At 39.8% G+C, this 22852-nt stretch overlaps 1 protein-coding gene across 1 annotated transcript; it reads right to left on the bottom strand.

Moving 5' to 3' along the window:
• Window positions 1-1081: 1081 nt before the first annotated feature.
• On the bottom strand, window positions 1082-22852 carry LOC122001288. The gene is made up of 2 exons (XM_042555950.1): window positions 22456-22852; window positions 1082-1420 (listed from the first exon to the last, which is right to left on the bottom strand). The coding sequence occupies exons 1-2, from the start codon at window positions 22787-22789 to the stop codon at window positions 1377-1379; spliced, it is 378 nt and encodes a 125-aa protein (XP_042411884.1). The 5' UTR covers window positions 22790-22852; the 3' UTR covers window positions 1082-1376.

The following is a 22852-nucleotide window of genomic DNA, read 5'->3' on the forward strand; positions in this document are numbered from 1 at the left end:
TATTTAAATAATAATTAACTTGAAATTCAATTAAATTTTTGTTAAATTCATTTGTAAAATTCTATATAAAAAGGGAGTACTAATTAATCCTTAATTAAATTTATAAGAAAAAAGGGGGCTACTTGCTAAATTTGCAAAAAAGATTCTCCTTTCTCCCCTTTTGTTTGGCACCAAGTAAACTTGCTTAGTATTTCCATTTAATATTTGCTTCAAGTGCTCGAAGCTAATTAACTATCCCCAAAATTATAGAATCGTCACCAAAAAGTATGGGAAATAAATTAAATTAACAGTAATGTGGCAAATATTCAATTGCGATTGACAAGTAAACTCCAAGGAGACAACTTAGTTTGTAAATACCAACTTACAGTCCGTACGCACACTTGATGCACGTTAGGGTTCTTCACGCCTGGTACTTTAATTTGTTGTAAAATGCTTGTTGCATGATGGTGAGCATGTGCGATACTTTGAACATACCAAGTTTGGCCATTGTGGATAGTCCTCGGATTTTAGTTGGTTCAAGATTGATTCCTGGATGAGCTTCTAGTCCTATTCGATTTGTGAATTATCGAATTGGTAGTAAGTTGATATGCGTTGGCCCAAACTAAATAATAAGTGCATGTTAAAAGATTCATAGTAAAGATCCTCGATTGTTGGGGTGGTATTTTATCAGCATTTCCACTTGCACAAAGTGAAAATCCTCAAGGGATTAAAAGTTTTCTAATTATTTGTTTTTGTCATTTTTAATTTTTTTAATAATAAAAAGTCATTTCCCTAAACATACAAATAAAATGGATTGATTTGGTTTATAACACACAATAACTGAGTTGGTACTCATATGCCAGAATTATTTTATTGGGCAATGATCAATTTCCGCATATTCATTCCCTTAGGATTAAATATCCTCCCACCTAAGAGACCGCTTGGTACGTAATTCATCTCCCTTCATTTTATTGTGAGCCTGACGATAAGATGCTCCATTCAATAACAAAAAGTAATTTTCTTGTTATACTTCTACCAACACTATAAATTGCAAAGTTATTTTAACATTATCATACACTGAATTACTTAGATAAAATGCAAATGCAATGAGCTCACCTTCAATTTATTAGCAGCAGAACAGAATTGGAAATGAAGAACATGATGAGTTAACATCAAAATCTATAAAAACAGTTGTTTATATTTTGCTTCATATAGCAGAAGTAGACTTGAAAATTTAACAGAAATGTTACCAAATCTATTTAAAAAAAAAAGGGTGAAGGTCCATCAGACTGACCAAGTTTTCACTACGGCCTCTTTCTCCATTTTTTAATCCACCTCATATGCTCTTAGTTTCTGTCGGCTGGAGGCAAAACTTTGCCGCCGGGCACAAAATACACTTAAGCTATAGATATTGATTCTTTTGCTCCATCTGCTCCTCCAACTGTAAGATACAAAGAATTGTGAGTATAGCGAGATAAAGAAAAAAACAATGATTCTCGTGTTAAAATGCTAAATGTAGTCACATAAATGTTTGGTTAACATTAGTTTCTCTTCTCTTGCTCAGACTTTGATAGGGGTATATGAGTGTATGTATGTAGTGGAATAACATTATTTATCAGGATGGGAATGAATATACATCAAACACATTCTTATCTCCTAAATAAAATAACACCATCAGGACTATTCCTTCCACAAGGATCGATATGAGACAGCTTTCGGAGCTATAAGATTGTACTTCTTTTTGGTGAGAATTTTAGAGTGGCAAAAAGGAAGGAAAGATATAACCATACAAGGAAGAAAGAATGGAACAACCTTGATTTTAAAAGGTTCGCATTGGAAATAGCAAAAGAAAACGTGACTTCAACACATTGAATATAGGAGGATTGAATGATAAAAAGTTCTTAACTATGAAATCCATCTAGATGCAGTAGTATTTCTTCCAATATGTTATTGCTCCTTAGCACGGATGGAAACTCTGGTTGAGCAAGGCTCCTGGGAGGATTGGGATACCATGTATGTGTCTTGAGTTCATATGAAGTAGATATGAGACGCAAGAAGAGAAAAAGAAGAGTACTATCTTTGATTCACTTAGAATGCTCCTCTCAAATTCTAAGAGAACATAACAACATTCTTTTATAAACATAACATAATTCTTGTATAACTCCAAATTCGATGAAACACCCTAAACCCTATACCCTATACCCTAAGCTTATCCAAAAAGAATAAATGGAAAGTATCAGAAGGCCTATCCTACATAAAGAAAAGCTGACAATCTCTAGGAAGAATGCAGATTGTATAACAATCAATCATTATAAGCAACAATCAGAATAATAGGAGCCTGAGAAGCTGCCAATCTCTAGGAAGAAAGCAGATTGTATAAAAATCAATCATTGTAAGCTGCAATCAAAATAATGGGAGCCCCACAAGAAGGAAGAACGAACCGAAACATACCTTTGATCAACTTGGTTTAGATCCTAATAGTAGTATATTACTAATTGAAAACACTTGTATTTGGTACAGTTGTAAAAGTTGCCACCGTGAGAATGTAAATGCTGGCATGAAGACATTTCCATTTGAAAAATATGCTGACCCATCTTGAAAAGTTGTTATTTAGGTTTTCAATCATATATACTCCAGCATTCTTCTGTAAAATCGCCAAACAGATCGAGACAAGTTTCCCATTCTTGGAAAACTCCAATCTTCTTTCTTGGGCAATCTAGAGAAGCAATGTACAAACAAAAGAAATGTTGTCATGTGGTAACTTACTATTACCATTACCAGAAAGATTCATCTCAAGAATCATACATGATTTATTGGATTAATACAAACATGTTATTTAGAGATGTCTAATTCTCGCACTCTTCATCTATCCTCCTCCATAGAAGTGTGACTCTTAAGTGAACATTCAATTTCACAATCAATTTTTTTAGAAACAACAGTGTTGACACGTGAATCCACACCTATGTCAGAATAGCAATGTTGAACAAGTTGATCCGCACCTATGTCAGATACATCAATCTGAGTCTGAGTACCATAGAAATCCAAAAAGACACAAATTGGTTCCTTCTCTGTAGGCCTAGTGTAGACTTAGCTATAAGTATCCCGTGATAATTTTGATATGATCAACCAAATCAAGTTAGATCTTGTTGTCTTTTGATACCTTGTGTCTAAGTGTACAGGAACTTAGGAGCACAGGGAGTCGAGCAAAAGATGCAACTAACGAGAAGGACGGCACGGGAGAGAGTCGACAGGCTCGGTGCATCTGAGGAATGAGGTGCTATGGAAGAGTATGCCAACGGACGAGAAGGAAGCGCGCGACATTTCCGAGGGACGAGAAGTCGGAGCGAAAGATTGCTCGAGAAGGCCGGAAAATGGGTTTGGATGAGCCTTATTCCGGATGACCGAAATCACCCAAGTGAGCGGAGCCGGAGCGGAAGACCCGACATAAAGTCAACGTGGAGTTGACTATGGTCCGAGCGCCCGAAGCTATTCCAGGCGCTCGGATCGGTCTGGTCCAGCCGGGGGTGCCTCGCCAAGGCGCCCCTGTGTGAAGTTAGGTCCTGTTGTCTTTTGATGTCTTGTGTCTAAGTGTGCAGGAACTTAGAAGCGCAGGAAGTTGAGCAAAAGATGCAGCTAACGAGAAGGACGACACGGGAGAGAGTCGATGGGCTCGGTGCGTCCGAGTGACGAGGCGCTGTGGAAGAGTACGCTGACGGACGAGAAGGAAACGTGCGACATTTTCGAGGGACGAGAAGCCGGAGCAAAAGATTGCTCGAGAAGGCCAGAAAATGTGTTTAGGTGAGCCTTATTCCTGATGGCCAAAATCACTCAAGTGAGCGAAGCCGGAGCGGAAGACCCGACATAAAGTCAACGTGGGTTGACTATGGTCCAAGCGCTCGAAGCTATTCCAGGCGCTCGGATCAGTCTGGTCCAGCCGGGGGCGCCTTGGCGAGGCGCACTTGTGCAAAGGCGGTCCGGGCGTTTGGAGCTGTTCCAAGCGCCCGGACCAGATAAAATCTTATCATTCGGCCGTTGCATAGCCGTTGCGATGTGGATCAAGTTTTATCCACGCTCAGACACCTGGAGCCCTTCGAGACGCCCGGAACTTGGCTATAAATATAACCCTGATCTCAGTAGTCAGTACAACACACTTTGTACTTCGATAGCTGTTTAGTTTTTCATTCCTGAGCTTCATTTTTGTGTATGAGGCTTCTTCGCCTCCAACGTTTTGTTCGAGGAGATTTTTCTAGCCTATTGTCCTTGGAGTAGCAATCCTCTGATTACCAACCAAGTAAAAAATTCCTTTGTCTCGTACTTGTTTTGTTTCTTTATATTTCTTTAAAGTGTGTAATTGTTTTAAAGCCTGATCAAGTTGAGAAAGATGTTTGCTTGTTTTATATTGTGCAGGGAAATTCACCCCCCTCTTGTCGGCCGCAAGGGACGAACAAGTGGTATTAGAGATTAATCGCTTTAGAAGGACTAATCGCTGATCGAAACACAGAAGACGATGGTCGGACTAGATACCCACCTAAGTTTAAGGGGGAGTTCACGATTTGGATAAAGAAGATAGACGTATTTTTCAAAACTGACTTTGAATTATTAATAATAATAAAGTTTGGTTTTGTAGCACCGAAGGATCAGTAAGGGAACGACAAAGAAGAACATCAATGGACGAAAAAGGAGCAAGTCGACTTTGTGGCAAATGACAAGGCAGAATTCCATTTGTTGAGTGTTTTACCACCACAAGAAGTCAACCAGATCGGAGCCTACTAGTCAGCCAAAGAGATTTGGGATAAATTCCTGGAACTACACGAAAGGACCTCGGAGGCAAAACTCGCCAGACGAGATCTGCTCTGAAACCAGATCAGCAACCTCCGGTTAGAAGAAGGCAAAACTGTTGCACACTTCCACTCAAGAATCAAAGAACTCATTACCGGACTCACGAATCTCGGAGAAAAGGTAACCAGCCGAAATTCACTAAGATACGCATTTAACGCTTTTTCTAGGACTCCTGAATGAGCAACCCTAGTAGATGCATATTTCATCTCTAGGGACTTAGAGGTAAGTAATTTAGAAGAATTGTTCTCTATTTTTGAAATTCATGAGTCAAGATATGCAGATCTAAAGGAGACAAAGCATAATATTGCCTTAAAGGTAAAAATGGACGAACCAGATTCTAAGACATCTCATGACGATGACTAAAAGCGTTTCTGGTAAGGATGTTCAAAATTTTTTTTAAGACTAATAATTTCAATCAAGTGCGGGCCAAGAAAAGGAGAAGAAAAGTAAGATGCTATTAATGCAATGAAGGACACGTTAAAGACAACTCCCCAAAATTAAAGAACAAGGAGAAGGATAAGAAGCCGACCCAGACAAAGCATAGAAACCTAAAGGCGACGTGGGATGAAACGTCGTCAGAGTCGGAAATCAAAGCCCACGCCGGACTTGCGCTGATAGCAAGTCACCAAGAAGACGATGAAGCAAGTTCATCGGAGATGAGCATCGAGAACATCGATGAAGGGGGAGCAACATCAGAAGAAAGTAGTTCTATCAGATAATGAGATCGACAAGGTAAGTCAGGTACGATCTCTACCTCCTAATAAGTTATTTAAATTTATAAAAATATTGTCCAAAAATTCTTGTAAATTAGAAATAGAAAATGGAAAATTTAAAAAAGAAAATGAGGAGTTAAAATTAACCTTAGCAACATCTCGTCGATTAGAAGATTTTGACAAGATAAAAATTGAAAATGAAAAATTTTAAGTAGAAATAGAAGATTTTTACATGGTCACATGTTCAACAAGTTGGAAATTATAATGAACTAATTGACATTTTAGATATCATAAAGGTCAAATTAGAAAATTGTCATTAAAATATATCCATAGGAAGTTTTTGATTAATTCGGTTGGAAGGAACCTATATTGGATTCCAAAATTGTGTTTAAATTAAATTTTTATGCATATCGTACTTTTAAATTGATTTAATATTTGTTGTTTACTTAGAATTATCTAAATAATTTTTTTTCGTATAATTTCTGTTCGAAATTAATTAGACAATAATTTTTTCCGAAAAGAGGGTTTCATTTCTTAACTGTAGAAAAAATTATAAACATTTTTTGACCGTTGTATTAATTCTTATAAATTTTCTAACAAAAATCATATATTTCAATTTAAAATTTTTCCGTAGAGTTATTTTTAAAAATTTATTTTGCTATGAAAATTCATCATGTTCTCTGTCCAAGAAAATATTTTTAAAATTTTTTAAATCGTTATTGAATTTTCTGTAAATTTTTCATTAAAATACTAATTTTTAATATTAAAATTCTCAAACGTGAATTTTTTGAAAATTTATTTTTCCTGACAAAACAATTGCTCTATTACACCTTCAAAAATATTTTTAAGATTTTTTGAACTTAAAAAACTATTTTTAAGAACTTTTTTAAGAAAATGCATCTTACCATCGAAAATAATTTAGTACTGCTTAAATCAATTTCATTTTTTTTGAATTTTTTTTTCACAACTTTGGATATATCTAATTAACTGTTATAAAATTTTTTAAAATTTTTTGAACAAATTTTACAATTATTTTTTTTCAAGTGGTTTATAAATTGTAAAAGTCCAAATTTTCGAAATTTAAAGTTCATGATTTTTATGGATGATAGTTATTTTTATCCCTTAGACTCCGTTTTGAATTTACTTCAAGTAATACTCCTATTTTTCATGTGATCAAAAAGGGAGAATTAGAGGTTAAGTCTAGGGGAAGGTACATTTTGATTTTTGCATATTTTTCTAATTGCAAAATTTATAATAATTACCTTATTGTTATTTGTTTTAGTTTACCTTAACTTGGTTTGCTCACATCAAAAAGGGGGAGATTATAAGTACCCCGTGATAGTTTTGATGTGATCAACCAGATCAAGTTAGGTCCTATTGTCTTTTGATGCCTTGTGTCTAAGTGTGCAGGAACTTAGGAGCATAGGAAGTCGAGCAAAAGATGCGGCTAAGGAGGATGGCATAGGAGAAAGTCGATGGGCTCAGTGCGTCCGAGGGACGAGGCGCTGTGGAAGAGTACGCCGACGGACGAGAAGGACTAGGCGCTACGGAAGAGTACGCCGGCGGACGAGAAGGAAGCGCGCGACATTTCCGAGGGGCGAGAAGCTGGAGCGGAAGATTACTCGAGAAAGCCGGAAAATGAGTTCGGGTGAGCCCTATTCCGAATGGCCGAAATCACCCAAGTGAGTGGAGTCAGAGTGGAAGACCTGGACATAACATTAACGTGGAGTTGACTATGGTTCGGACGCCCGAAGCTATTCCGGGCGCTCCGACCGATCTAGTCCAGCCAGGGGCACCTTGGCGAGGCGCCCCTATGCGAAGGCGGTTCGAGCTCCCGGAGCTGTTCTAGGCGCCCGAACTAGATAAATCTTATTATTCGGCCGTTGAGCAACCGTTGCGACGTGGATAAAGTTTTATTCACGCCCGGAGCCCTTCCAGGCGTCCGGAACTTGGCTATAAATACAACCCCGATCTTAGTAGTAAGTACAACACAATTTGTACTTCGATAGCTATTCAGTTTTTCATTTCTGAGCTTCATTTTCGTGTACGAGACTTCTCCGCCTCCGATATTTTGTTCGAGAAGGAGATTTTTCTACTAAGCCTACTTTCCTTGGAGTAGTAATCCTCTGATTGCTAACCAAGTAAAAAATTCCTTTATCTCGTACTTGTTTGGTTTCTTTATATTATTTTAAAGTGTGTAATTGTTTTAAAGCCTGATCGAGTTGAGAAAGGTGTTTGCCTGTTTTATATTGTGCAGAGCAATTCACCCCCTCTTACCGATCGTAAGGGACTAACATTAGCATCTATATTTTTATCAAGGATATACTACATGCTTGCTTCTGCAATATCAATTAGATAATAAACATCCAACAAAATATATCCTTTGGCTAATGTCTTAGCTTAAGAATTCAGTTACATCTTGATAAAAAGGTTGCCTAAAGTACACTTACTAACTCCCATGATCAAAAGGCTTCTCCTCATAGCACTTATATCAATGCTTCAGTGTCCATCTTGTTAGTGTTAATGTGAATAGCAATCACTCTTCAATGATGCGAAGGTCATTCAAAGTGTATCAACTGGGTGATTTTATAGCAACCAATACAAAGGTAACTAATATGGAGAATAGGAAGAGCGGTCACGAGGGTAAAGAAGGTTAAATTGGCGGGTTGAGTTATGATAAGGTCAAGGGAGGTCAATGACCATCTTTCCCGACTGACCTGGCTGGCCAATCCGCCATTCTGGCCGATCTACCATCTTAACTGATCTGTTACTCTAGCCGATCCGCCACTCTTCCTGGCCGATTTGCTAATCTTCCTGGCCGATTTGCCACTCTTCCTGATCGATCTGCCACTCTTCCTGACCGATCCGCCAGTCTTCCTGGCCGATTTGCCACTCTGGTTGATCTGCCACTCTTCCTGACCGATCCGTTAAATCTGGCCGATCCGCCACTCTTCCTGGCCAAGTCGAGTCCTCAAGGTGGTCTACATCCTTTATCAGAGCTGACTCCCTCCAAAAGCAAGGTCTGATCGGACGATAGAGGGGACTTAGCCGACCTATCATCACAACACATTAATGGTTTACCAACTCTATATTCTTTTTTAGCATTTTATGCCACAGATGACAGAGAATATTCTACATGCAAGCAGTACACTAGAAACTTCCACCTGTCAAATATAGAGATTGCGGGTCTATTTTAAGAAAGATGTCAGAGCATCTTTATGGTCTGTCCTTTTATGGAAACGCTTTGAAATTCGTGCACAGACAAACAGTAATACTATAAAAGGGGGTTCCATATACAGGCAAAGGTACGTGAATCTACGTAGTTTTACATGCTTATAGCTATTGGTCCTATTATTGTTCTTTAACTCGTCTCGATCACTGACTTGAGCATTGGAGGACCTACGCCGGGACTCCTTCCCTGCCCAGTCACTAACGCTCCCTTTGACATGCAGGACCGCTCGCTGGGAGCCACTTTTTGCTGAATCAGAGTCAAGTAGTCAACATCATAATCACCTTCTTAGCCAACCTTCTTCTCAACTTTCGGACGGATCATATTTAGAGCCGTCCGTGGGAATTAACTTGATCTGGAACATGAAGATGGGCGATGCTAGAGACTCTTTGCCATCGTCATGGCTCTGGAGGATTTCAACAAACAAAGCACCACGACAGTGTGGGAGCAAGAAATCTGAGTACTTTAGGTACATTATCGGTGCGCTAGAAATCAGATTAGCAACAGTTCATTTGCTGCTCGGCAGCTCAGGGCAAGATTGCTCAATTAGCTTATTGGCTGCTCCAATCACAAGGCTTCCAAAGGATAAATCCTTATCAAAGACAAAGTCAAAGGCAGTAAAATCCAAAGGGCAAAGCTGAGCCGTAGCTCCCAAATTGAAAAAGAAAAATTCAAAGTCAAGGGCGCAAAATCGGACCAGCAACTCTACAATATGCATTCTGATCGGCAATCAAATGGCAGTATGCAAATTGGAAAACAAAAAAGTCCAACAGAAAAAATCTGATCGGCTTTAATTGGAAATACCCAATCTGCTTTACTCTGCTCCAATCGGCAATTAGATCGGTCAATTCACAAGTTAGAAACTCCGATCGGCAGTTGGAAGCTCCTAAATGCAAATATCAAACAACAACCACTTTGGGAAAATTCTCCAGTTTATACAGGAAATTCACAATGGGCAGTCAATTGGCAGTCCAATCGTCGATCGGCAAAAGCTTGCCGATCGGCCATTTGAAAACAAAAAATCGATCAATCAGTAGTCAAGGCATGATGGCTTTAATTGGCAACCAATTAAGATTCTCCAATGGGACAATTCCAATCGGCAAGCTCTGGCCGATCGACCATTTGGAAAAATTGGATCGACAACTCCAAGGGGCAAAATCAAATGCCAATGGAAAGTCTGATCGCCAATCAAAATCACATGTAACAGGGGACAAAATTCAAATAAAAACTCCAAGTTGAGAATCCAATCGGCCAAGCAAAGTCAATTGGAGCAATTTCGTTCAGCGACAATCGACAATCTCCTAGAGAAAATCTAACTCATTCAGCCTAAGCAGCTCATCCATCCTGCTTGGCAGCTTGGGATTATCAACTCAAACCATCTCGACAGATAAACCTAAAACTTATATTTTAGAGTTTAAATTTAGATTATATCCCTATTCTTATCAGGTAGGAGGGCAAATTTTAAATCAAAAGTCAAATTACCCATCCAAATAAAAGTGACCACAACCGATCGACTCTCAATCCAATCAAAATTAGCTTAGCTTCAAATCTAAAAAGTTATGAAAATTATTTGGCTGAATCCGATCGACATCCAAAGTAAAGTCTGATCAACAACAAATATGGGCAAAAGGTCAATCGGTCTTCCAAGCAATTCGGCCGATCGACAGTCAGCTTCAATCGATTGTTCAACATTTCAATCATCAGTGTTTAAAAGCTTTATCAGCTTCAATCAACAACTTTTGGTCAACAACTTCCGACTTGACAAATTCCAGACTCTCAGACCATTCGGTCGAGTTATAAACGAGCTTGCTCTCGTGCCCATACTCTATACTCTCGGACCGTTCGGCTAAGTTATAAGCGAGTTTGCTCTCGCGCCTAAATTCCAGACTCTCGTGCTGTTAGGCCGAGTTATAAGCGAGCTTGCTCTCGCACCCAAATTACAGACTCTCATGCCGTTCAGCCGAGTTATAAGGGAGCTTTCTCTCGCGCTTATAATTCAGACTGTCGTGCCTTCGACCAAGTTATAAGTGAGCTTGCGCTTGCGCCCATACTTTAGACTCTTATGTCGTTCGACCGAGTTATAAACGAGTTTGCTCTCAGACTTATGTCCTAGACTCTCGAACCGTTCAGCCGAGTTATAAGTGTGCTTGCTCTTGCACCCAAGTTCCAGACTCTTGGACCTCATGATCGAGTTATCAGTGTGCTTGCTCACGTGCCCACGCCCTAGACTCTTGTGCCCTAGCACCAAGTCATAGATGGGGTTATCCGTACACCACTTAGCCGCTCGGTTGACACCACTCAACCACTCGCTCGGCACCGCTCAACCACTTGCTCGGCTGAGGCACCACTTAGCCGCTCACTCGGCACTATTCAGCCACTTGCTCAGCACTATTTAGCCGCTCGCTCGGCATCACTCAGCTGCTCTCTCGGCACCACTCAGCCGCTCGCTCGGCACCACTCAGCTGCTCGTTCGGCACCACTCAGCCATTCGCTCGGTACCACTCAGTCGCACCACTTAGCCGCTCGATCGACGTTAGATAGACGCGAATGACAAACTCCAAGCAAAAGCTACAAGGGAACATTTTCCCATCATATTCAGAGTGGCAAAATGCACTTGGTTTCCATTGGGAGCAAGTAGTCAGAGCCTATCGATGGCTTTCCTTGTCCGGTCGGCAAGAGCAATCAAACAATTCCAAGGGACAGTTGCAAGCGGAAATTAAGCAGCACTCGATAGACGACTTCCGTCAACAATTCCATTCGACCAATTTCCAAAGAATGTCATATCCATTCGGCTGCAAAGTAATTATTCAATCGGTAGTCAGGGCATGGCGGCTTTAATTGGCAACCAATTAACATTCTCCAATGGGACAATTCCAATCGGCAAGCTCCTGCCGATCGGCCGTTTGGAAAAATTGGATCGACAACTCCAAGGGGCAAAATCAAATGCCAATGGAAAGTCTGATCGCCAATCAAAATCACATGTAAAAAGGGGGAAAATTCAAATAAAAAATCCAAGTTAAGAGTCCGATCGGCCAAAGCAAAGTCAATTGGAGCAATTTCGTTCAGTGACAATCGACAATCTCCTAGAGAAAATCTAACTCATTCAGCCTAAGCTGCTCATCCATCCTGCTTGGCAACTTGGGATTATCCACTCAAGCCATCTCGACAGATAAGCCTAAAACTTAAATTTTAGAGTTTAAATTTAGATTATATCCCTATTCTTATCAGGTGGGAGTACAAATTTCAAATCAAAGGTCAATCGGATTCTCATTATAGTCAAAAAAAGCAAGGTCAAATTACCCATCCAAATAAAAGTGATCGCAATCGATCGACTCTCAATCCAATCAAAATTAGCTTAGCTTCAAATCTAAAAATTTATGAAAATTGTTTGGCTGAATCCGATCGACATCCAAAGTAAAGTCTGATCGACAGCAAATATGGGCAAAAGGTCAACCGGTCTTCCAGGCGATTCGACCGATCAACAACTCAGCTTCAATTGACTATTCAACATTTCAATCATTAGTGTTTAAAAGCTTTATCAGCTTCAATCAGCAACTTTTGGTCAACAACTTCCGACTTGACAAATTCCAGACTCTTGGACCATTCGGCCGAGTTATAAACGAGCTTGCTCTCGTGCCCATACTCCATACTCTCGGACCGTTCGGCTGAGTTATAAGCGAGCTTGCTCTCGCGCCTAAATTCCATACTCTAGTGCCGTTAGGCCGAGTTATAAGCGAGCTTGCTCTCGCACCCAAATTCCAGAATCTCATGTCGTTCGACCGAGTTATAAGCGAGCTTGCTCTCGCGCCTATACTCCAGACTATTGTGCCTTCGACCAAGTTATAAATGAGTTTACTCTCGTGCCCATACTTCAGACTCTTGTGTCGTTAGACCGAGTTATAAATGAGTTTGCTCTCGCACTTATGTCCCAGACTCTTGGACAGTTCGGCCGAGTTATAAGTGTGCTTGCTCTCGCACCCAAGTTCCAGACTCTTAGACCTCATGACTGAGTTATAAGCGTGTTTGCTCACGCGCCCACGCCCTAGATTCTTGTGCCCTAGCGCCAAGTCATAGATGGGGTTATCCGTACACCACTCAGCCGCTTACTAGACACCAAGCTGTTCGCTCGGCACCACTCAGCCAGTCACTTGGCACCACTCAGCCACTCGCTCGGCACCACTCAACCGCCTGCTCGACTGAGGCACCACTCAGCCGCTCGCTTAGAACTATTCAACTGCTCGCTCGACACTATTTAGCTGCTTGCTCGACACCACTCAACCACTCGCTCAGCACCACTCAACCACTCGCTCGGCACCACTCAGTCGATCGCTCGGCACCGCTTAGTCGCTCACTTGGCACCACTCAGTTGTTCGCTTGACAACACTCAACATTTCGCTCGACAACACTCAAGTCGCTGACACCACTTAGCCGCTCGATCGGTGCCAGATAGACGCGAATGACAAACTCCAAGCAGAAGCTACAAGGGAACATTTTCCCATCATATTTAGAGTGGCAAAATACACTTGGTTTTCCATTGGGGGCAAGTGGTCAGAGCCCATCGATGGCTTGGCTTGTCCGGTCGGCAAGAGCAATCAAACAATTCCAAGGGACAGTTGCAAGGGGAAATTGAGCAGCACTCGGTAGACGACTTCCGTTAACAATTCCATTCGACCAATTTCCAAAGAGTGCCACATCTAAGAGTGCCACATCTGTTCGGCTGCAAAGGGATTATCAAGTGAGCCTACCCAATTTCAATCAGAATTTAAAGGCAATTCCAATAACTTGGTTTCGATCGGCAAAATTCCATTTTATAGAATAACAACGATAGTCTTCATATGCTCAAAGGCTGATCGGCAAATGACAGTTAAAATCTAAATTCCGAGCAAATACATGTGAGCCAAATGGCAACTCCGGGGCCAATCAATCGACAACTGCTAGAAATACCAAGTGGTCACTCCAATTAAAATGTTTCGATCAGCCATCCAATGGGTAAATTCAGATTGGTAAAATACATTTGCATCCGATCGGCAACACCTAGATTGACAAGTCAAAATTCGGCTTGGCAATTCAAAATCTAGCTGATTGGCTGATCATCAAATTACCAAGCTTTCGAGCAGCAGCCCCTCCACCAGCCACTCACCAAATTAACAAAAAATTGATTGACAAAAATCAGTCAATTTCAATCTGCAAAAGTCAGTCGAGTTCCGGCTAAACTTAGTCCACCAGTTAGGAGTGATTCCGTTGAACAATAGAGTGACTAGTCAGTCGGATCCGCGCCTCCTTCGACTAGAGCTGAAGGAGAGGTATGTGATACAAAGAATAGGAAGAGTGGCCATGAGGGCAAAGAAGGTCAAATTGGCAAGGTCAAGGGAGGTCAATGACCATCTTTCCCAACTAACCCGACTAGCCGATTTGCCACTCTTCCTGTCCGATCTTCCACTCTGGCCGATCTGCCACCCTTCCTAGCCGAGCCGAGTCCTCAAGGTGGCTTACATCCTTTATCAGAGCCGACTCCCTCTAAAAGCCTAGTTCGATTCGATGATGGAGGGGGCTTAGCCGACCTATCATCACAGCACATTAATGGTTTACCAGCTCTACATTCCTTTTTGGTATTTTGTGCCACAGATGACAGAGAATATTCCATATGCAAGTGGTACACTGAAGCTTCCACCTTGTCAAACGCAGAGATTGCGGGTCCATTTTGAGAAAGATGTCAAAGTCAGTGTTCGAAATCTCGAGCTAGGCGGCCGCCTAGGCGCCGCCTAGGCGCTGCGCGGCATGCTGCCGCGCAGGAAACCTCCCAGGCGGGTGCCCTAGGCGGCTCTCGGCGGCCCTAGGCGGCCCTAGGCGGCCCTCGGCGGAACTCATCGGGCCTCGGCGGGCCTCGACCGAGTTATTTAGGTTTTAAACTTTTAATATTTTGTTCCAAATTTGTTGTTTACGTCTTCGCCGTGCGCCGCTTCGTCTTCCAAATTTGTTGTTTCGTCCTCATCGTCGCTGTCTCGTCGTGCGCCGCTTCGAAGGCTTCGTCGCTCTGGGCTTCGGTAAGTTGTTTCGTTAAGTTGTTAACTGTTGAGTAATCGTCGCGCAGTCTCCGGCGACGCCGGACGCGTCCGCAGCCGCCGAAAACGTCGTAGGACGCGTCCGGTAGCATCTTGTGAAGCTTCCAGCGGCACTGGACGCTTTCTGCGACGCTTCCGGCGCCGCTGGAAGCAACGTCGGACTTCGCCGGACGCGCCGGACGCGTCCGGCGGAGCTTCCGACGGCGTTGGAGGTATCCCACGAGGCGCCGGTGGCGGCCGGTGGCGTCCGCGCCGTCATGCGAGTCGCGAGAGGGGACGCCGTTTTTTGATTTTTTTTTAGATTTATTAAATTAAAATAATTCCTAACGGGGATAATTTCAAATTCAATAATAGGTTGGTTCGTAAACTAAAACCTAATAAAATTATCATCCCAATTAAATATATTTTAAATATAATTTTTTTATAATAAATTGTATTAATTTTTATAAAAGAATTTTGAATATATAAAATTATATATAAAATTAAGATTCCATTATTAATTTAATAACTTATATAATCAGATTTAAATATATAAATAATATACTTAATTTTTTTAAATAAATAATATTAAATATTAATTTATATATTAACAGATTTAAAAATTATAATAAATATTATCATTTATCAGATTTAAAAAATAAAAAATATAAAAAATATTTTAAATTTAATAAATATAATACATATTATTAATTTATATTTTATATAAACCATATTTATAAATTTTATATATTATTAATTTATATTAATCGGATTTATAAATATTAAAATTATATTAAAATTTTAAAAATTCTAATAAATATTATTAATTTATATAAATCGGTTTTAAAAATATGAAAAATAAATTAAAATTTTAAAAATTCTAATAAATATTATTAATTTATATAAATCAGTTTTAAAAATATGAAAAATACATTAAAATTTAAAAGATTCCAATAAATATTATTAATTTATAAAAGTATAAAACAGATTTAAAAATATAAAAAATATATTTAAAATTTAATTTATTTAAACAAATATCGAATAAATTTTATTAATTAGATTAAGATATATAAAAAATTATTCTCAGACTTGTTAATGACTTAATGTTATTGAAATATTTTGTATTGTATGTCTATATGGTATAATTAAATTTTATTATCATGTTAATATGTTATGCGATTATGTCTTGTTATATATTATTTTTTCAGATTATCTGTTATACTGTTATCAATGGCAAGCAATCCATCTTCGACAGCATCTGTCACTCAACCCGAATCCGGGATTCTTAGAAGAAAGTCAAATGACATCGGATAGGAGTTTGGGATATTGATTGATCCTAAAAACCTCGACAAAATTAAATGCAAGTTATGTGGAAAAGCAATGTCAGGAGGAGTGTATAGGATAAAGGAGCACATTGGAAATATACCTGGAAATGTATCTGGTTGTCGAAAAGCATCTCAAGAAGACAAAAATAAGTGTAAACAGACTATTTTAGAAGGGAGGAACAGAAAGAAGAACAAAATAATGGAAGAACAAAGTTGTAGAGCAGAGGTGGCTATTTCTGTAGATGAAGAAGAAGGTCTTGAAATTGAAGGGATGGATGGAGTTAAAAAACCTCTTCCACTTGGCCCCATGGATAGATATGCATCGGCAATTGCTCCAGAAAATCCAGTGGAAGTAAAGTACTTCGGCAAAAAAATATAAATGAGGCTCTTTTCAAAGAGAGAACTCAACAAGTTCAACAATATGTTGGGAGATGGGTTTATGAAAATGGAATCTCATTCAATGCTGTTGATAATGATAGCTTCAAGCAACTAATGGGCGGTGGGTCGATTTGGACGAGATTGACCTCGACTCAATATCAACTTAGGGAGCCCTTATTGAAAGCCGAAGTTGAAAGAACAAAACAATTCTGAAGAAACACGAAGAAGAATGGGCGAAGAATGGATGCTCGATCATGACGGATCGTGGAGTGATAGAAAAAGAAGTCTTAAATTTGTGTGTTAATTGCAAGGAGGTACTACGTTTTAGAGTCTAAGGAGTCTTGAGGAGGCACATCTGACTGAACTTATTTTTGAGTATGTTGACAAGTGTGTTGAACAGTAGGAGCTCGAATATTGTTCGATTATTCATGATAATGCCACAACAATATGGTATTAAATTGATGAGAGAAAAACGACCCGGGATCTTTTGGAGTTCATGTACAACTCACACTATTAATCTCATGCTTGAAAGTATTGGCGAACTTCCACGATATAAAAAGGTGATTGAAGCGGTCGAGGCTTTTACCATTTCATCTATGCTCACCGTAAGATTTTATCATTGATGAGAAGTTTCTGAAGAAGAGAGACATAGTCAGGCCGGAGTTACGGGTTTGCATCAATTTCCTCGCGTTCTGAAGTTTGATTGAAAAAAGCTAGTTTAAGGGCCGTGTTTACAAGTGATATGTGGGAGAAATGTAAATGGTCAAAAACAAACAAAGGAAAAATGGCTTACTCTACAGTGATGAGCATGAGTTTTTGGAATGGTGTGACACTTTGTTTGAAAATATTTGCTCCTTTGGTAAGAGTTCTTCGATTGGTAGATGGAGATAGAAAGCCATCGATGGGGTTTCTATATGGGGAGCTTCTTCAAGCTAAAGAAGATATCAAGGTGGCTCTGAATAACGTGGAATCAAATTATCATAGTCATTATTGAGTCAAAAATGAAGGATAGACTTGATACATCATTGCATACCACTGCATTTTTGCTGAATCCTTATTTTTACTACAAAGATAGTTCGATTGCTCTTTATGAGGTCGCGATGGGGATTTTTTAATGCATGGAAACTTTGCATGCCAATGAGTTAGATTTACAAGATACTATTATTAACAAGGAATTTCCAAAATATAGAAATAAGACTGGGTTATTTGGAAAAACATTGGCAGCAAAAGCATGTGAAAAAAATGATGATACATTTGATCCATGTGCATGGTGGAGTACATACGGTGCTCACACACCTAACTTGCTAAGGGTGACATTGAGGATACTTTCATTAACTACAAGTTCATCTGAGTGTGAAAGAAATTGGAGTACATTTGAAGGAGTAAGTTTTAAACTTTCAGTCTACTCTTTAATTAAATTAGTTATAATTTTTAATGTCTATACTGTATATTCAGGTACTAACTATAGTATTTACTTTCTCTGTTTTTTTAGATTCACTGAAAGAAAGAAATAGGTTGGATGCTGACGGGTCGAACAATCTAGTATTTGTCGATTTAATGCTAGATTGTTGAGCAAACAAAAAGAAAAAAGAAAGAAATGTTGATGTCCTTGCAAAAGATGCTTCAAATGCACAAGGTTGGATTGTGGATGGTGGGAAGATGATGAAGTTGAACTAGGTTAGGGCTCACTTGGCGAATGGTTGATGAAGCGAGTGGGCGGATGAAAATCTGACCAGAAGAAGCTCAGTGAGAGAACTCCGTGAAGATGAATTTTGAGTAAGAGAATCCGATAATGATATTGAGTTTGTGTCAGATGAAAACAAGTTATTGAAAATTATGGAGAAGAAGAAGCAGAATAAATATGAGTCTATGAGATATTATTAGTTGTGTAATTTTGAACTCGTTTTGTTAAGGCATGATTTATGTTATTTAACAATTATATTTTGCTTAGTGGTTCACAATGATGTAATCTTGAATGAACTATTGCTACTATTTTCCAATGTTCTACTGTTTACTATATGATTATGATAACTTACTGCATGTTCTATTGTTTAACTGTTTCTTTTACTCATATTTACTGAGCCTAGTATATTTCCTTTGCACAAAACTATTAGTTTTCTTTTATAGTTTTTCATTTTTTGGTATTGGAAAGTATGTATTTATTTCAGCATACATAGTTAGATCTTCATGCTATGAAATTGTTTAAGACAACATTTAGATTTGCATATGACATTGTCCACAGTTCACATGAAACAAGGGATACCGAGGAATCCGCCTAGCGGCGCCTAGTCCCCGCCTAGGCGGCCTAGGCGCTAGGCACTGGTCTACCGCCCGACTAGCGCCTAGCGAATTTTAGAACCTTGGTCAAAGTATCTTTATAGTCTGTCCTTTTATGGAAATGCTTTGAAATTCGTGTACAAACAAACAATAACACTATAAAAGTGAGTTTCCATCTACAGACGGAGGTACGTGATGCTATGCAATTTTACATACTCATAGCTACTGTTCTTTTACTCAACTTGATCACTTGAGCATCAGAGGACCTACATCGGGAGTCCTTCCCTGGCCCGGTCACTAACACTCTCTTTTTATTGAATTAGAGTCTTCAAGTAGTCAACATTAGAGCCACCTTCCTAGTTAGCCATCTTCTCCGCTTTTGGACAAGCATACATCATAAGGACTTCATCAAATCCAAAGCTAAAGCATTAATATGTCGCATGTTCTCATGATTAGGGCATCTCCAACTCTTAGGGCATAACTGAGTTGGTCACTACGTGGTAGATTTGCAAAAATGGGCAAGGGACAATTCCCAGCGAAGCTAACGAAAAATACCCTCCCATGAAATGGCATGCTCTCTTCATATTGTTGTGGGGAGCCTGTAGGGCGCAGTCAACATATGACCTTTTGTAGAAATGATTAGGGCATCTCCGATGGAAGGTTTAAAAGAGGTTTGTGAAATAAAAAAGCTGAAGAAAAAATCTCTAACCATTATGGATGCAAAATTTGAGGTTTATAATTTAAGAAAGGTAGTGAAATTTCAAACCTGCTCTTTAATCTCAAAATTATGAATATGGATGGGACCAATAATTAATGATGTATACAAAATTTGATAATGTAGGTTCACAAAAAAGTTATAGGAAGGTTTTTTTGACTGTGGAGAGGGTTTTTATATTTTTGATATGACATCGAGGTGACATATTGTTAGGGGTGTCAAAAAGGAACCCGACGACCCAACCTGAGTCGGCCCGAAATAAATCAGGTTCGGGTTGGGCATTTTCGGGTTCGGGTCGGGTTCGGGTTGGAGGATTTTTGGGTTGAAAATTTTCAAGTTGGGTCGGGTTCGGGTTGACCCAAATGTAGGGTTTAGTGATTTTTTAGGGTTAAATCGAATTTTATTTTGAAAATTAATATGTTTTTATGTATAGTAATATTAATGCTAGTATGATAATGATGGAGTATTGAGATAAAAGTGAAGAATTATAAGGAAATAGCAAAAAAAAAGTCATTTTGAATTGGATTTTCGGGTTATCCGGGTTGGGTTTGGGTTGATCGGGTTGGTTGGGTTCAGGTTCAGGTTTCAGGGTTTCGAGTTGAATTCAAGTTCGGGTTGGGTTCAAATTAGGTTATAGAAAAAATTCAACCCGACTCAACCCAACCCGACCCACCCGAATTGACACCCTTACATATAATGTTGATGCAATCGACCTCCAGGGTTTTGATATTTGTTTGATAATATGTTTAATGGAGCTTGGTCAAGGTTGACCTAGTCATGTGTGAAGTCTAGTCAGGTCAATATTAACCAAATGCCTGGCAAGTGATGAGTAGTCTACCGAATGACTAGCAAGTCCAAGCAGGTCAAGGTGTTATGATGCTTGGCAAGAGAAAAACCCTAGAGAAGGTAACCCTAGGTACCTAGGGGAGGTAACCCTAGGTAAAGAGGAAAACCCTAGGGGGAGGTAACCCTAGATATCTAGGGGGAGGTAACCCTAGGTAAAGAGGAAAAGCCTAGGGGAGATAACCCTAGGTATCCATGGGGAGGTAACCCTAGGTAATGAGAAGTCTTGGAGGAGTGAGCTCTAAGTACAGTGAAAGTCTTAGTGAGTGAAGTTAGGCCCTAGTGAGTGAAGTTAGGTGGTGAAAATTTTGATGAGTGAAGCCTGACAATGGAACCTAGGGGGAGGTAACCCTAAGTAGTGAGAAGTTTTGAAGTGAACTCCAAGCATATGTGATCGGATGGTTTCTGGTCAACCGCGCGTGGTCGACTGGACCAGCGGATTTTGGTAAACCTAAGTATAGTTCTACCAATACTATTTTACATTACTATTATTGTTGCTATGCTAATTTAGTATTGCAGAAAAAGTCTTAGTAGATCAGGTGATCATACACTGAGCAGAGAAAGTCACACAGGTCTGGAGGACTAGATGTTTGGCAGGTGAGTGGGTATGCTCCGAGAGAGTGTGATAAGGTCGTGTCCCGGTAGGGACAAACCTTAGGTGCTGATCCAACTAAAGAAACCAACGGAGATTTCTAAGTTGAGATCAAAATAGTCTTAACTGTCTTAATCATGCATACTATATTTGCACTAATCCTGTTTTGCAGGTTTATGCTCTAACTCAGTTTTGCAGGATAAATTTTCTAATATGTTTTTGCAGGATCGTTTTGTCAACGAAAAAAGGTGTTTAGTCGACGGAACCTTGAAAAACCGATCAAGATTGCAAATGGAAATTTCAGTTCCATCGACGGATCAAGGCGATCAATAGACGAATCAATATATTTTCAAAATTAATCATGATTCGAATCAAAGCACAAAAGGTAAAAAGATGTTCAATCGACGGATAGAGTGATCAGTCGACGAAACCCTTTATCAGTCGATGGAATGAGACCTATAAAAGAAGCCCTCGAGCTCCAAGCCAGATACAACTTCTGCCTTTCAATTTCCTAATGCGCTCATTTTCTGCTCGTGCAAGCTGCAACTACTATGATGCTGAGAGGCTTCCAATAACCTATGCTTCATCTTCTATACGTTGTTGTCGGTATATTTATTTTACTTGCAGATTGTATTCATACTTGTACTATTTCATTATTTAGTGGATTGTCCAACAAAAGTGATCAAAGATCACGAGCCTTGGAGTAGGAGTTGGCAGGACTTCGAACCAAGTAAAAAAAGAAACATGTTCGTTGCTTTTCTTTCTTTGTTTTATCCCGCTGCATACTCTAGTTTTACGAAAGAAAAGAAAAGTTTCTTCTCTCATTCTTTAACGATCCAACATATTGGAGACTATAAAAAATCTCATATAGAGTTTAACCATTGAAGATGCTCTTATAGATCCTCTTGAGCACTAAAGACAAGAATTGTCATCCACCCGAATCTAAAATATAGCTCAGTACAAAATCAACCTTGAAGATATACATGAGTAATCTTCTATGTGGGACTAGAGCATGTCATGCATGGTCCATTACACACCACATGATGAGCTTCATTAGCATAACTAGAATATATCAATAAGCAATATTTGGGAATTGAAGTTTATCCTTGGCGATCCACAGTCATGCAAGAAATTATTTACCAAAAATATAGATTATTGTTACTTGCAGAAAGAATTAACCAGAATAATTATTTATAGTACAGACATATGCAACTTGCAGTTAATTCCGTATAATCTTGGTCTCCCTGTGATCAATAATATCTAAACCGTGGTTCAGTAAAAAACGCTTGAATCTAAACGCATAGTGCAGTCTCAAAAAGAAATGCAAGCAAGCATAATGCTTATCTAAAACCAAAAAAGAACAATAAATTTATCAACTTGATCGGGAACCATGATGATCGATTAAATGACTGAGAGAACAGATTAGTCGCACTGCAGCTAGAACCCTTTGAAATAACAAAACAAGGAAAGTAATTAAGGGAAAACAGAAAATTGGGTGTAAATTGAAAGGGGCAAGAGGCATACTTGGTGAAGAAGGCGGAGACGAGGGGGCTGCTGGCTCGGAATCGCCGTAGATGGCGCGGAGGCGGGAGAGGGGGATGAAGGGTCGGCCTGCGGAGGATGAGGAGGGATCTTGGGCGGCGGAAGCGAGGTCGAAGAGGCCTTGGCGGCTGGACCACATAGCCGACGACGCGGCGGCAATGGAGTCGCGGAGGGAGGACTTCTCGGCCTCGAGGGCGTCGAGCTCCTGCTGCTGCTGGTGCGATCTATAGCTGAGGATCACGAAGCTGCACATCAGTAGAGCGCTCACCCCGTTCTCCCCCGACGCTGCCGAGATCAGCCGCCGCAAAGCTTCCATTTCTGCAGCGCCGATCTCCCTCTCCCTCTCGTATAAGAAATATCACAACGCGAATCCTAAAGC

Source organism: Zingiber officinale, chromosome 7A (assembly GCF_018446385.1).
Source record: "Zingiber officinale cultivar Zhangliang chromosome 7A, Zo_v1.1, whole genome shotgun sequence".
Lineage (NCBI taxonomy): Eukaryota > Viridiplantae > Streptophyta > Magnoliopsida > Zingiberales > Zingiberaceae > Zingiber > Zingiber officinale.